General features: G+C 36.9%; 1 protein-coding gene across 1 annotated transcript in view; it reads right to left on the bottom strand.

The window, feature by feature from the left end:
* The window catches only part of IL1RAPL2 (interleukin 1 receptor accessory protein like 2), a 529,352-nt gene that overhangs the window by 474,661 nt on the left and 41,480 nt on the right, over nucleotides 1-13,211 (bottom strand). Inside the window, exons 2-3 of the mRNA XM_029929680.1 lie at nucleotides 7,663-7,681; nucleotides 2,267-2,420 (exon numbers count right to left, since the gene is read on the bottom strand). Coding sequence (XP_029785540.1) covers nucleotides 2,267-2,420; nucleotides 7,663-7,681 — 173 coding nt within the window. The remainder of the gene's footprint in view (nucleotides 1-2,266; nucleotides 2,421-7,662; nucleotides 7,682-13,211) is intronic.

Raw genomic sequence — 13,211 nt, 5'->3', positions numbered from 1 at the left:
AACAATGAAGCAAAAGAGAAATCAAGAAACTGATCTCATTCACAATTGCATGAAAAACCATAAAATATTTACAAATATACCTAAGCATAGATGTAAAAGACCTGTACGATGAAAACTATAGAAAGAAATTGAAGAAGACATAAAGAAATTGAAAAATATTCCATGCTCATGGGTCGGTAGTATAAACATTATTAAAATGTCATTAGTACCCAAAGCAATTTACATATTCAATGCAATCCCAATCAAAAGTGCACCAACATTCTTAGAGCTAGAACAAACTATCCAAAAATTAGTATGAAACCACAAAAGACCTGAATAGCCAAAGTAATATTGAAGAAGAAAACCAAAACAGGAGGTATCACAATCCCAGACATTAGCCTCTACTACAAAGCTCTCATCATCAAGACACTACGGTATTGGCACAAAAACAGACACAAAGAATGATGGAATAGAATAGAGAGCCCAGAACCGAAACCATAAATGTATGGCCAATTAATCGTTGACAAAGCAGGAAAGAGTATCCAATGGAAAAAATACAGCCTCTTTAACAGGCTGTTCTGGTAGAACAGGACAGCAACATTCAGAAGAATGAAACTAGACCACTATCTTACACCATATAGAAAAATAAACTTGAAATGCATGAAGGACCTGAATGTGAGACAGGAAACCATAAAAACTCTAGAGTAGAAAGCAGGAAAGAGCCTCCTAGACCTAAGTCGCAGAAATTTCCTACACAACACATCCCCAAAAGCAAGGGAATCAAGAACAAAAATGAACTGTTGGGACCTCATCAACCTAAAAAGCTTCTGCACGGCAATGTAAACAGACACAAAAACTAATAAACAACCGACAGAATGGGAAAAGATAGTTGCAAATGGCATATCAGATAAAGGGCTAGTATCCAAAATATACAAGGAACTCACCAAACTCCACACCCAAAAAATGAATAATCCAGTGAAGAAAGGGGCAGAAGACTTGTACAGACACTTCTCCAAAGAGGACATCCAAATAGCCAACAAGCACATGAAACAATGTTCAGTGTCACTCATCATCAGGGAAATACAAATCAAAACCACACTGAGATACCACCTCATACCAGTCAGAGTGGCTAAAATGAACAAATTAGGAGACTATAAATGCTGGCAAGGATGTGGAGAAACGGGCACTTTCCTACACTGTTGGTGGAAATGTAAACTGGTACAGCCTCTCTGCAAAACAGTGTTGAGGCTCCTCAAAAACCTATCGATAGAATTCCCTTATGATCCAGCAAGAGCACTGCTAGGGATGTATGCAAGGGACACAGAAGTGCTGATGCATAGGGACACATGTACCCCAATGCTCATAGCAACACTTTCATCAATACCCAAATCATGGAAAGAGCCTAAATATCCATCAAGTGAGGAATGGATCAAGAAAGATGTGGTATGTATACACAAGGGAGTACTACATGGCAATGAGAAAGAATAAAATCTGGCCATTTGTAGGAAAGTGGATGGACCTCAAGGGTGTCAGGCTAAGTGAAATAAGTCAGGCAGAGAAGGACAGATACCATAAGTTTGCACTCATAGGTCTAACAGGTGAAACCTAACAGAGGGACATAGAGAAGGGAAGGGGGAAAGAGAGCTGGGGAGAGAGGGACACAAATTATGAGAGACTATTGAATATTGACAATGAACCGAGGACTGAATGGGGAAGGGGCGGGGGATGGGGGTGATGGTCATGGAGGGGTGCGTTTGTGGGGAGAAGCACTGGGTGTTATATGGAAACCAATTTGACAATAAACTATTATAAATTTTAAAAAATAACTAGAAGCATACAATAACATCATTTATGACCAATTTTGTATAATGATATTTTGGATGCAGTCCAAGATATCATTCCAAAATCCCAATAGAATATCATTCTGAGGCAGCCATACCTACAAGGAGATTCCATATGCGGGTTAAGTCAATATTCTAAACTGTTTCCAGTACATTTGTTCTGAGATGCTTAGTGACAGTTAATGATATCTTGAAGAGTTAAGAACCTTTCATAAAGGCAGAGAATAGATAGGCAGTAGCTGGACCCATGTTACCTAAATCAATTATCCATACTCCATGTATTGTTTACGAGTACAACTTAACTAAAAGCGAGTATTCCAACTATTTGATTTGCAACCAGATGTAAATTCACCACAAGTTCACTCTTTGTTTTGGAAACTCTTTCTTCCCATACCAAATTACACTTAAAAGTTCATTTGCCACAGTTTGGTAGAAGGAATTCTTACCTGTAACTTTCAATTCAGTTGTTCGTCTCACAAGTTTTCCTTCATACTTAAGTTCACAAGTGTAATTTCCTTCATCTTCTTCTTGAACTTCTTGGATTAGAAGAGCATTTCCTTTCTGTATTATTATGCTTCTCCACATTTTTGGCTTGCATTCCTGCAGAGAAAATATTTTCAAGTAAGCAAAAAATTAAAATTCTCATCAAGTCCTAGCACTGGCAAGTGAGTACTTTCACTTGTTTGTACTCTCCTCTTTAGGTTTCAAAATATATAACTAGAGTTAAGTCTATGACCAGAAAAAATCACGAATGTCTCTTAAGGTGTACAATTTAAACATGACAACTATCAACCTAATAGCTACTTTGAAGGCCTGATCCCAAGTGTAGAAAGTCTTTAGAGATATTCTGCCAAGATAGAAAAATGTACAAGCTCCCCAATATAAAAGAGGTATAGCAGAACCTTAAAAGTAGCTAAATATCACTATAAAGCCCTGTTTTTTTTTTCTATTTGACAGGGACATTTCCTAGGTAACCTAAGACAATAGTGTCCATTTAGCAACATAGTATACTGCAAGGGAGACTTAGGCATTATTAAAAATTCATAACAGGCTTTTACATTGACAATATAGTCTACAATGGTTTTATTAATTACTTCTTATAGTTAAAAACAAATGCTAAAATTCCAGAGTCTCTCTCCCCATAGTCAAGAGATCCATTGGGTGGGTGGGATAAAGGAAAGGGTTCAAGAAAATTAGACTTAAACAGTTCTCTAAAAATACAGCTAGGTATAATAAGCACATTTTTTCCTAGTAATAAAGTGGAGAAAGTTTCCACTTACTTTGTAAGTTCAGTGATATATGACCAGATAATAAGACTTGGGTTTGGAAGACAATTTTTCTACACTCCTAATGAGAATGTGAGGGAGTCTTGCTACTAGGATTGGACTTCTATAGAAAGGCATGTTTAATACTTTTCCAGAGAGTGACAAGGACATAGCAATAACCAATTATGTAAGAATATTCAGCCAAGCGGCTTCGCCTTTTGGGAATTTCCTGAGACTACTTTGTAGATATTATTTCAGTCTGTCTACTACTCATCTTAAATGTTCAAGAAAAGTGGTGGCCAAAAGCTGTATAAATATCAAAAGGAGGTCTAGGGGATAGCCATGATTATTCAGCTGTGCTAAGTAATTAAGGCAAAACTATTTTATCATCTAAATTCTGAATCTGTCCGCTAAGACAATGAAGAAATTATTGTGATGCAAATGATGTATATAATTGTTAAGAGAACTTTCCACTTTTCCCACTATGGTATATATAACATCTCTACTACCCCCCCAACTCCCGCCCTCCATACATACATCCTAAACATTCACATAAAGGTAGAATAAGTGCTGTCTCTCAATCGCCAGCTCTGCATGTCTGTGTGTGTAAAATGCTTTGAGAGAAGGCGCACCCATTTATTAGTTTCTTACTGTAATAATTTTTTTCTTTTGTGATAGCAGGAGTTTTGACAACAAAACACAAAAACTGGCACTTAAGTTCACAGGTATAATATTTAAGAAATATGCTTGCTTTATGTCCAGTACAACTATCCACACACATAGTCAGAGAGTAAATAAAAGTAATACTCTCTAGGGCATCTAGATATAAGGCTGCTTCACTCCCTAGGGTCTTTCCAAAGAACAGTTAAGGGTATGTCTGAAATTATATTACACACCATGTCTGGTGAGGTTTATCACCTATATGAGATTTGCTTCTGATTTAAACCTGGGGATATAAGGTTTCTGGGAAAATGAAGAAGAAAGTCTGAACGAAAAGAAAAAAAATGTAGTCCAGCTGCCACTATCGTCATACAATAATAATCCACAATTATTTTCGCATTGCTTCAAACTCTGATAGCCTCAGATTTCTAAAGAATCATTCTTAAGGTTATTAAACAAAAATATAGGCCCTTTGGGCATTTTTAGAGGAAAGGAAAAAGAAAACTGAGCTTCTTCACTTTCACATACCAGTGGTGGGGGTGGGCAAATGAGCCCACACACTCATTGTATTCAAAGACAAATGACATTTTCTAATGTCATTTTTGGTGAAAATCCATATGCAATTAGCTCTTACTATTTTCATTTTCTTGCACACTTCTTTGATTTTTTCCCAGGAAGTACAATCTAAAGAGTATATAGGAGTTAGAAAATAAGCCCAATGAAGAACAGCCTGGTATCTTTACCCATTCTTTGGGCTAAATTGAGATATTCTCAAGTGCTTCCCAAGTTGCCATCTAGGCTTATAAAAGATTATTTGTGCCCAATATAGTTTTTGTTTTTTTTTAACTGTGGCATAGGGAAATGTTATCATTAGGTAATCTCCACCCTTCTGGAGACAATGTAATATAGAAGAAAAGGCCAACTGCTGTCAAAGCAAGACAGGTCTAGGTCAACTTCTAGTATTCACCCAAGTTCTGTGGTCTTGGGAAAATTTGTTTAACTTCTTTAGGCATCAGTTTCCTACTCTATGTGTGAGGATAATATATACTACCGTGTGAGTAGCCAGAGCCCAGAGGCTTTCAGAGTTTATTCATTACACTCTGGCTGGGTAGCACTATATATGGTGGTCATTCAGCACAGAAAACATATTCCATCCCTAAACTTTCACAATCCTCCTCCAAACCTCCAGCTCTCTTTGGTGAAAACTGGTGCTAATGGACTAATCAGATGAAAACAAATCTTCACTAATTGGTTAACCTTCCCCCGGATCATAATACTTTAATTGACTGAAAATATATAGCTCCTAAAAGGCCACTCCAACACTAATCCCAGAAGGTGGGTAGAGTAACTACATTTTGTTCAGAAGAAGCTTATAGAATATCATCCTGCCCCCACCAACCCATCCCTTATAAAGTTACCTCATTGACTATCCTACACATATCTGGGTACCTACATCAAACCTAAGAAGTCTTCCATGCTATTCACTCAATTTCTTGAAGTATCTCTCACTTAAACTGCTGGCTGTTAGGCTTACTGTTGTCATTGTTTCCCTCCTGTCCCCAATATTCCCATAGTTTTTTTTTTTTCCTGGTGAGCAGGTGCCCTTGCCATACCTCATTGCTCCATACCTGTTTGACAGCCTCTTAGGCAAAGAAATTTGAAGCATGTAAGTCAAGTCTCAAGATGGTTGTTTATCTGAGGCCAGGAAAAATCAGCAAAACCTCAAATACAAGCAGGCCCCTCATACAGTTCTAAGTGTGTAATTTCTCTATTATTTAATGCCCCTGAGACTATTAAAATAAACTTCATCAAGTCAAAAGTTTTGCTGAGGGCCAGTCTTGCTATAAGTACCCCCAAAGTTAACAAACAGCTCCAGTTCTTGGCCTGGTTGACCCCTCATGGAGCAGTTTGTTGTAGGACCTCCTTGCTAATGTCAGCCCTTAAAGCCCAGCTTCCCTCCTAACCTTCCTGAGTAGGAGTTGCCACTTGCCAATCTTTGCTAGGTTGGAAGCTCAGGATGTTCAACAGAAACCTCTGTTGACCAAGCTTCTTGAAGTATCCTGTTGCCAGCCACATTTGGATCTTAGAATTTCCACCCAGAAATAGTCACCAATATATTCACAGTACATTTTTGAGATATCATCATCATAACCAAAGGTATTTTTGAATCATTTTGATTTTCTGGTCATGGATATTTCAGTGGTATTCAGAGCACACTACTCATTTCTCATGGCAAGAACACTAGGAAGATTTATTTAAATATTTATTCTGCTTCTGAAGTTCAGACACAAAGTAGTTGTGCAACCACAAATCAATCACATAACCTCTGGTCCTCAAGGGCACCTAATATTCATACCCTCAGACTCAATTTCTCTTCTTTCCCCTGGAGACTGGACTATTTCATAGAACATCTAGGCATTTGCCTAAAAATCTATAGGGAACCTGAACTTTCTTCAAATTAAAGATGGAAGACATAGGAGCACAATTGTGAATTAGCTATTAACTTTGCCCTTTTCAGCCCGACCTCTATTCCAAATTCATAGGATAGCAAACTTCAGAAAGTCTTCCCATTCCTAGCTCTATTTATCCAACTTTCTCTCTTCATAGTCTTAATGTAGAAGTCAGTACCCCACAGTGGTTAAATATAAGTTCTAGACTCAAATACTTGGTTTGGAATCCCAAGTTGTATTCTCTTGAGCATGCTTCTTAATTGATCTTAGCCTCATTTTTTTCATCTATTAAAAAGTGGCGATAGCAGGTGCCTGTGTGACTTAGTTGCTTAGGCATCCAACTCAATTTCAGCTCAGGTCATGATCTCATGGTTTGTGAGTTCAAGCCCCTCATAGGTCTCTGTGCTGTAAACTTGAGATTCTCTCTCTGCCTATCTCCTGTTCAATCTCTTTTTTTCTCTCTCTTTGCCAAAATAAATAAATAAACTTTAGGAAAGTGGTGATAATAATATTTACCAATATGGGAGATTATGAGGAATAAATGAGGGAATGCATATAAGTGTTCTGTATTATAGAGCATCACATGCTAAAAACTATAAACATTAACTATTATTCTATTATCATTACTACCCTCATAATTCTGCCTTCAGATTACATACATATCTATTATGGCATGTCAATGACTGTCAGGAATAAATGTGATTCACGTTTCTCTGGAGATCTGGAGGCAATTTAAAAGACAATCCAATGTTATAATTCCAATGCACAGGTTGACTTCCAGTTTCTGATTCAACATGCAAAGGCTTGGAAGGTATCACTACCATCCACACAACAAGAAAAAAAGCTGAACAACCTGGAAGTCAACTACCCTTTGTGTATCCATCAGATAATTGAGGTGACAGTAAAAACCACTGTACTATAAACTGCAGAAACAGATGGGTACAGAGAATCACAGCTTTCTCAGAACTAAAGCAGACACAGGAGCCAGCAACTAGTAGGAACACTTAAGGGATAAGTGACTAATTTCCAAAGACTGACTATGAACTAGCTTGATACATTAAAAAACCATGGTGGCCCAAGGCTGTGGGCCACTTTTAAAAGGTTTGCCTCCAGGAACCCCACCAGGTTATCAGCATGGAAACTAGAGGAAAAAATTCCCTTATACTTCTGGCAAAGGAAGGAAAAACTAATCATTTTGAAAATATGCCCAAAGAGCTCTGTTCTCCTTGACAATAGCCTGACATCAAAGAATATAGGAAAAGGGAAATAGCCAATGGCAGCCTCCTTTAGTTTTTGAAATAGGGGAAGAAAAGTAGCCAGCTCCAGCTCCCTCTATCCTTCCTGTCTCATCTAATGGAGAGAAAGTGAGAAACACTTGTGATGGCCACAGACCAGGGATAGAGCTCACCAAAACACTAAAACCTAACCATAAGATTACAGAATGCTTTCCCTTACCCTACACCTTACCATCACATCAACAGGGTTCCTGTATAACACAAGGATATTACAGCTAAAATAACTGCACAATTCACACCTTACTTAAGATGAAGTCTCTAAGAAAACCTGAAGATAATAGGGGGATGAAAAACAAGGACACTAGAGGGAATTTTAGCCTCTAGTACCTACAACAACAACAAGGAGTCAACGCAGCCTAAGTCTTAGCCAGATAAATGTAAAAACCTCACATTAAAGGCCTATTACTTCAGTTCCTTTTACCCAGTACATTATGTCTGGAGTTCAACAGAAATTTACATCGTGTACTAAAAGACAAAAAAAAAAATTAAAGAATAGAACAGTATTAGAACCAGGCTCATGGATAACAGAAAATTTGGAATTACCAGTCTGAGAATTTAAAATAAGTATGATTAGTATGTTAATGCTCCTAATGATAATAGTGGACAACATGTAAGAACAGAAGAGAGATGCAAACTCTTAAAAAAGTAAAAAGAGAAATACTAGAGATAAAAACACTAAAAACACCATAACAGCATAAAGAATGCCTTTGATATGTTTTTTCATAGTATTTTGTTTTATTAATATAATTTATTGTCAAGTTGGGTAACATATAGTGTATATGGTGTACTCTCGGTTTTGAGGGTACATTCCCATGGTTCATCGCTTACATACAACACCCTGTGCTCATCCCAAGAAGTGCCCCCCTCAATGCCCATCACCAATTTTCCCCTTTCCCCCACGTCCCCCATGAACTCTCAGTTAGTTTTGTTTTGTTTTTTTAAATTTAACATTTAGTTATTTTTGAGAGACAGTATGATCAGGGGAGGGGCAGAGAGAGAGAAGGAGACACAGAATCCAAGGCAGGCTCCAGGCTCTGAGCTGTTGGCACAGAGCCCAATGCGGGGCTCGAACCCACGGATGGTGAGATCATGACATGAGCTGAAGTTGGACACTTAACCGACTGAGGTTGAGGGGCCCCCATCAACCCTCAGTTTGTAATCTGTACTTAAAAGTCTCTTATGGTTTGCCTCACTCCCTCTATGTAACTCTTTTCCCCCCTTCTCTTCCTCTATGGTCTTCTGTTAAGTTTCTCAAGTTCCACACATGATTGAAAACATGATATCTGTTTCTCACTGACTTACTTATTTCACTTAGCAACTATACCTTCCAGTTCTATCCATGTTGCTACAAATGGCAGGATTTCATTTTTTCTCATTGCCAAGTAGTATTCCACTGTATATGTAAACCACATTTTCTTTATCCATTCATCAGTTGATGGACATTTAGGCTCTTTCCATAATCTATTATTGAAAGCACTGATATAAACATTGGGGTACACATGCCTCTGTGCATCCTGTACCCTTTGGATAAATTCCTAGTAGTGCTATTGCTGGGTCATAAGGTAGTTCTATTTTTAATTTTTTGAGGAATCTCCACACTGTTTTCCAGAGAGGCTGCACCAGTTTGCATTCCCATCAACAGTGCAAAGAGGGTTCCCATTTCTCCACAGCCTCGCCAACATTTGTTGGTTCCTGAGTTGTTAATTTTCGCCATTCTGACTGATGTAAGGTGGTATCTCAGCGTGGCCTTGATTTGTATTTCCCTGATGATGAGTGATGTTGAGAATCTTTTCACGTGTCTGTTGGCCATCTAGATGTCTTCTTTGGAAAAAATGTTTACTAGAGATAAAAACACCATAACATGAAGAATGCCTTTGATAGGCATTTTAATAAACTGGTCATGGAGAAGGGAAACATCAGTGAGTCTGAATGTATGTTAGCAATAACCTCCCAAACTGACGAGCAAAATGAAACAAGAAATTAAAAAGGAATATCCAAGAACTGTGGAAGAAATTCATAACATAAGAAATGTGGAAGAAATATATTAAGTGATTCTAATATTGGATCATCCAAGAGTATATCAGACTGGATATGGACAAAGAGGCTTGGTGTGCATTTAGGCTACTATTAGCATTTGAGCTGAGTTTTGACTAATATATAAAAGTTACACAAGTAAGACATACTGGACAGAGAGAACAACATTTGAAGCACTCAGTTGTGAAAAAACACGGAATAAACAAAATAATTATGAGCAGTTTTATTGTTTATAGTGGCAGTGAGTAGGCTAGACCAGATACTAAAAGCCTTTAATTCTATTCTAAGATATTTTCACACTGTCAGGGTTGAAATCCCAGCTCTGCCACTGTATAACCTAACTCATTGTATAACCTGTAGGGCTGTTATATAAATTAAATTAGGTAATTAATGAACATGCTTGGCACAGTGTCAGGTTCTGAAAACACTCAAGGAAAAAGAGATTTTAAATGGTTTTATGGAATAACTGGAGTGCTTTAAGTAGTGGCATCCTATATTCAGATGTGGACTTTTGAAAGATGATTCTAGTGAATATATAGAAGGTGGTCAGATGGGAGGGCCAGGGTGACTCAGTTGGTTAAGTGCTCGACTCATGATTTTGGCTCAGGTCAGTTTGTGATTTCAAGCCCCACATCAGGCTCTGTGTGCTGACATTTTGGAGCCTGTTTTGGTCTCTCTCACTCTCTCTCTCTCTCTCTCTCTCTCTCTCTCTCTCTTTCTCTCTCTCTCTTTCTCTCTCTCTCTCTCTCAAAATAAATATATAAACCGTATTTTGTTTTTAAAGGAATGTGGTCAGATTGTAGAAAGTGACATTGTTCAAGAGGCTTTAATTTGCTTTGATCTGTTTTTATCCCTTCAATGTGATTAGGAATATATAAGAAGTCCTTCCTAAGCCTGGATTCTTATAACAATTTAGGAAAGATCAACAGCAAACTCCTGTTAAGTTTGAGAAAAGCATACACATCAAAGTAAGATTATAAAAACTGACAAAAATATATTATTTTGATAAATAAAGAAATTTTACAATAAAAACTCAACTTTATAAGACTTTTATTTCTAATCACCAAAAACCAGCAGTGACCCAAATGGTTATCAACAATGAATAGGTAAATGGTGATACATTTCCACAGTGGAAAATTGCACTAATACTCAGCAATAAAAGGAATGAACTATAGATATATGCTCCCAAATATAAAAGCACTATGCTAAGTGAAAGGAGATAGGCATAGAAGGCTCCATATCATACTACTCCATTTATATAATATTTTGCAAAACTACTGAAACAGAGAACAGATGAGTTTTTACCAAGGATTGGGTCTAAGAGGAGAAAATTGACTACAGAGGAATATGGAGGAACTTGAGATTGATGGAAACATTCTATATCTCAATATTGGTGTATACATTTCACAAAACACATCAAATTGAACAGATAAAAAAGATAAGTTTTATGTTTGTAGATTATACAGAATAACACAACTTAAAAAAATCTTAAATTCCCAACTAGAGTATGAGATGCCTTCGGTTAACTATTTTTTTTATCTTACCTTGTAACTTGTCCCTTTATATAGTAGCAGCAAATATTAGGGATTCAGTCATTAAATATTTATAGCATGTTTGGGATACATGGCATAAAGATATGATAATATCTTTTTTATACGTGGGGGAAAAAAGGCCCAATGACATACAATTACTTATCCACATTAATGGTGGAATGGTGACCAGAATCCAGGTCTCCAGATTCAAAGACCACTGCTTCTTACATATCTCAAATACCCATTTCCCTTACATTAACTCATCTCCTTTGTAATTTACAAATAGTAAAGAACTCCCCTCTGAATTCTAATGCCATATCTAGTAGCAAAAACAAAGATAAATGCGTCTTAAATCTTGTGTAACTGACTAGTTTTAAGGCACACCAAACTGAAGCATTAATGGGTTTCACAACCTTTCAGATAAAAATACTTTTGACAATTCTAGTTATAAGATTAAAAATTTAAGGATGAAATGTAACTTTATGGTCACAAAACAAGGTACATAGTAATATCATTATATTATCAATGGGATTCAAAATCCCTAAGCATTTTAGCAAGAAAATGTTGGTCATTTGGACTATAGTTACAAGGCACATGAAACGATGCTCAGCTTCACTCATCATCAGGGAAATACAAATCAAAACCACACAGAGATACCACCTCACGCCAGTCAGAGTGGCTAAAATGAACAAATCAGGAAACTATAGATGCTGGCAAGGATGTGGAGAAACGGACACCCTCCCACACTGTTGGGAATTAAACTGGTGCAGCTGCTCTGGAAAACAGTGTGGAGGTTCCTCAAAAATTAACAATAGAACTCCCCTATAACCCAGCAATAGCACTGCTAGGGTTTACCCAAAGGATACAGAAGTGCTGATGCATAGGGGCACATGTACCCCAATGTTCATAGCAGCATTTTCAACCATAGCCAAATCATGGAAAGAGCCTAAATGTCCATCAGCTGATGTGGTTTATCTATACAATGGAATACTACATGGCAATGAGAAAGAATGAAATCTGGCCATTTGTAGCAACATGGATGGACCTTGAGGGTGTCATGCTAAGTGACATAAGTTAGGCAGAGAAGGACAGATTACATATGTTTTCACTCATAAGTGTAACAGGAGAAACTTAACAGAGAACCATGGGGGAGGGGAGAGAAAAATAGTTGGGGAGAGGGAGGGAGGCAAACCATGAGAGAATTTTTAATACTGAGAACAAACTGAGGGCTGATGGGGGAGGGGGAGAGGGGAAGGGAGGTGATGGGCATGGAGGAGGGCACTTGTGGGGATGAGCACTGGGTGTTATATGGAAACCAACTTGACAATAAACTATATAAGAAAAAAAAGAAAACTGTCAGAATGTATAGCATGATAAATCAGTGTAAAGCTCTTAACTTTTGAAGCCTAACTCATTGTAATGAGGGGCAATATTTAGAACTGGTCATTCCTAAATTATTATTTTAGTAGATGAAATTAACCCCTTATAGTTCATATGGAACTTTTATTAAAAAAGGTAAGAGTCATATATCTAATTATTTTTTCCAAGTGGAAAGTCAATTATGTACACAGCATTTTTTAATTTATTTTTTATTTTTTTTAAAGATGGATTGGATTTTATTTTATTTATTTATTTATTTTTATGTTTTGGAGTGTTTTATTTTTTTCCCATCACTATATTTTATTTTATTTTTTTAATATAACACAATTTATTTTTTAACATATGCAATTATTTTCCATCATTTATAATACAGTAGTTACAATGACACTCCAAACAGAAAAGCCAAGTAAAAAATCAAAATCCCAACTTCTATTTCATGTAATTAGACTTATACAGAAATTAGAAGGTTAAGTAACAACTACTCACCTAATTTCACAGCTATCTGAAGTGGCAATCATTATATAGCAGCTTATCTATGATACATTCAAGATAAATGATACCATTTATTACTTGCCCATAAGCTACAACACAGCCTGCTTAATACCTTTCCTTAAATTCCACCTCTATACTACAATATACTTGAGGTCCATGCAAAAAAGTAGCTACCTTTTATATAGGAAATGGATGATTAAGTCTTTGGTGTTGTAAAAGCAACTTCGTTTAAACATAACCACCCCCACCACCAATAAAAAGAAGAGGAAAGAAAAAGTGTAAA

The sequence above is a fragment of the Suricata suricatta genome, chromosome X (genome assembly GCF_006229205.1).
Source record: "Suricata suricatta isolate VVHF042 chromosome X, meerkat_22Aug2017_6uvM2_HiC, whole genome shotgun sequence".
Classification (NCBI taxonomy): domain Eukaryota; kingdom Metazoa; phylum Chordata; class Mammalia; order Carnivora; family Herpestidae; genus Suricata; species Suricata suricatta.
Note: the sequence above shows the minus strand (reverse complement) of the source record. Positions and strands in the feature narration are given on the sequence as shown.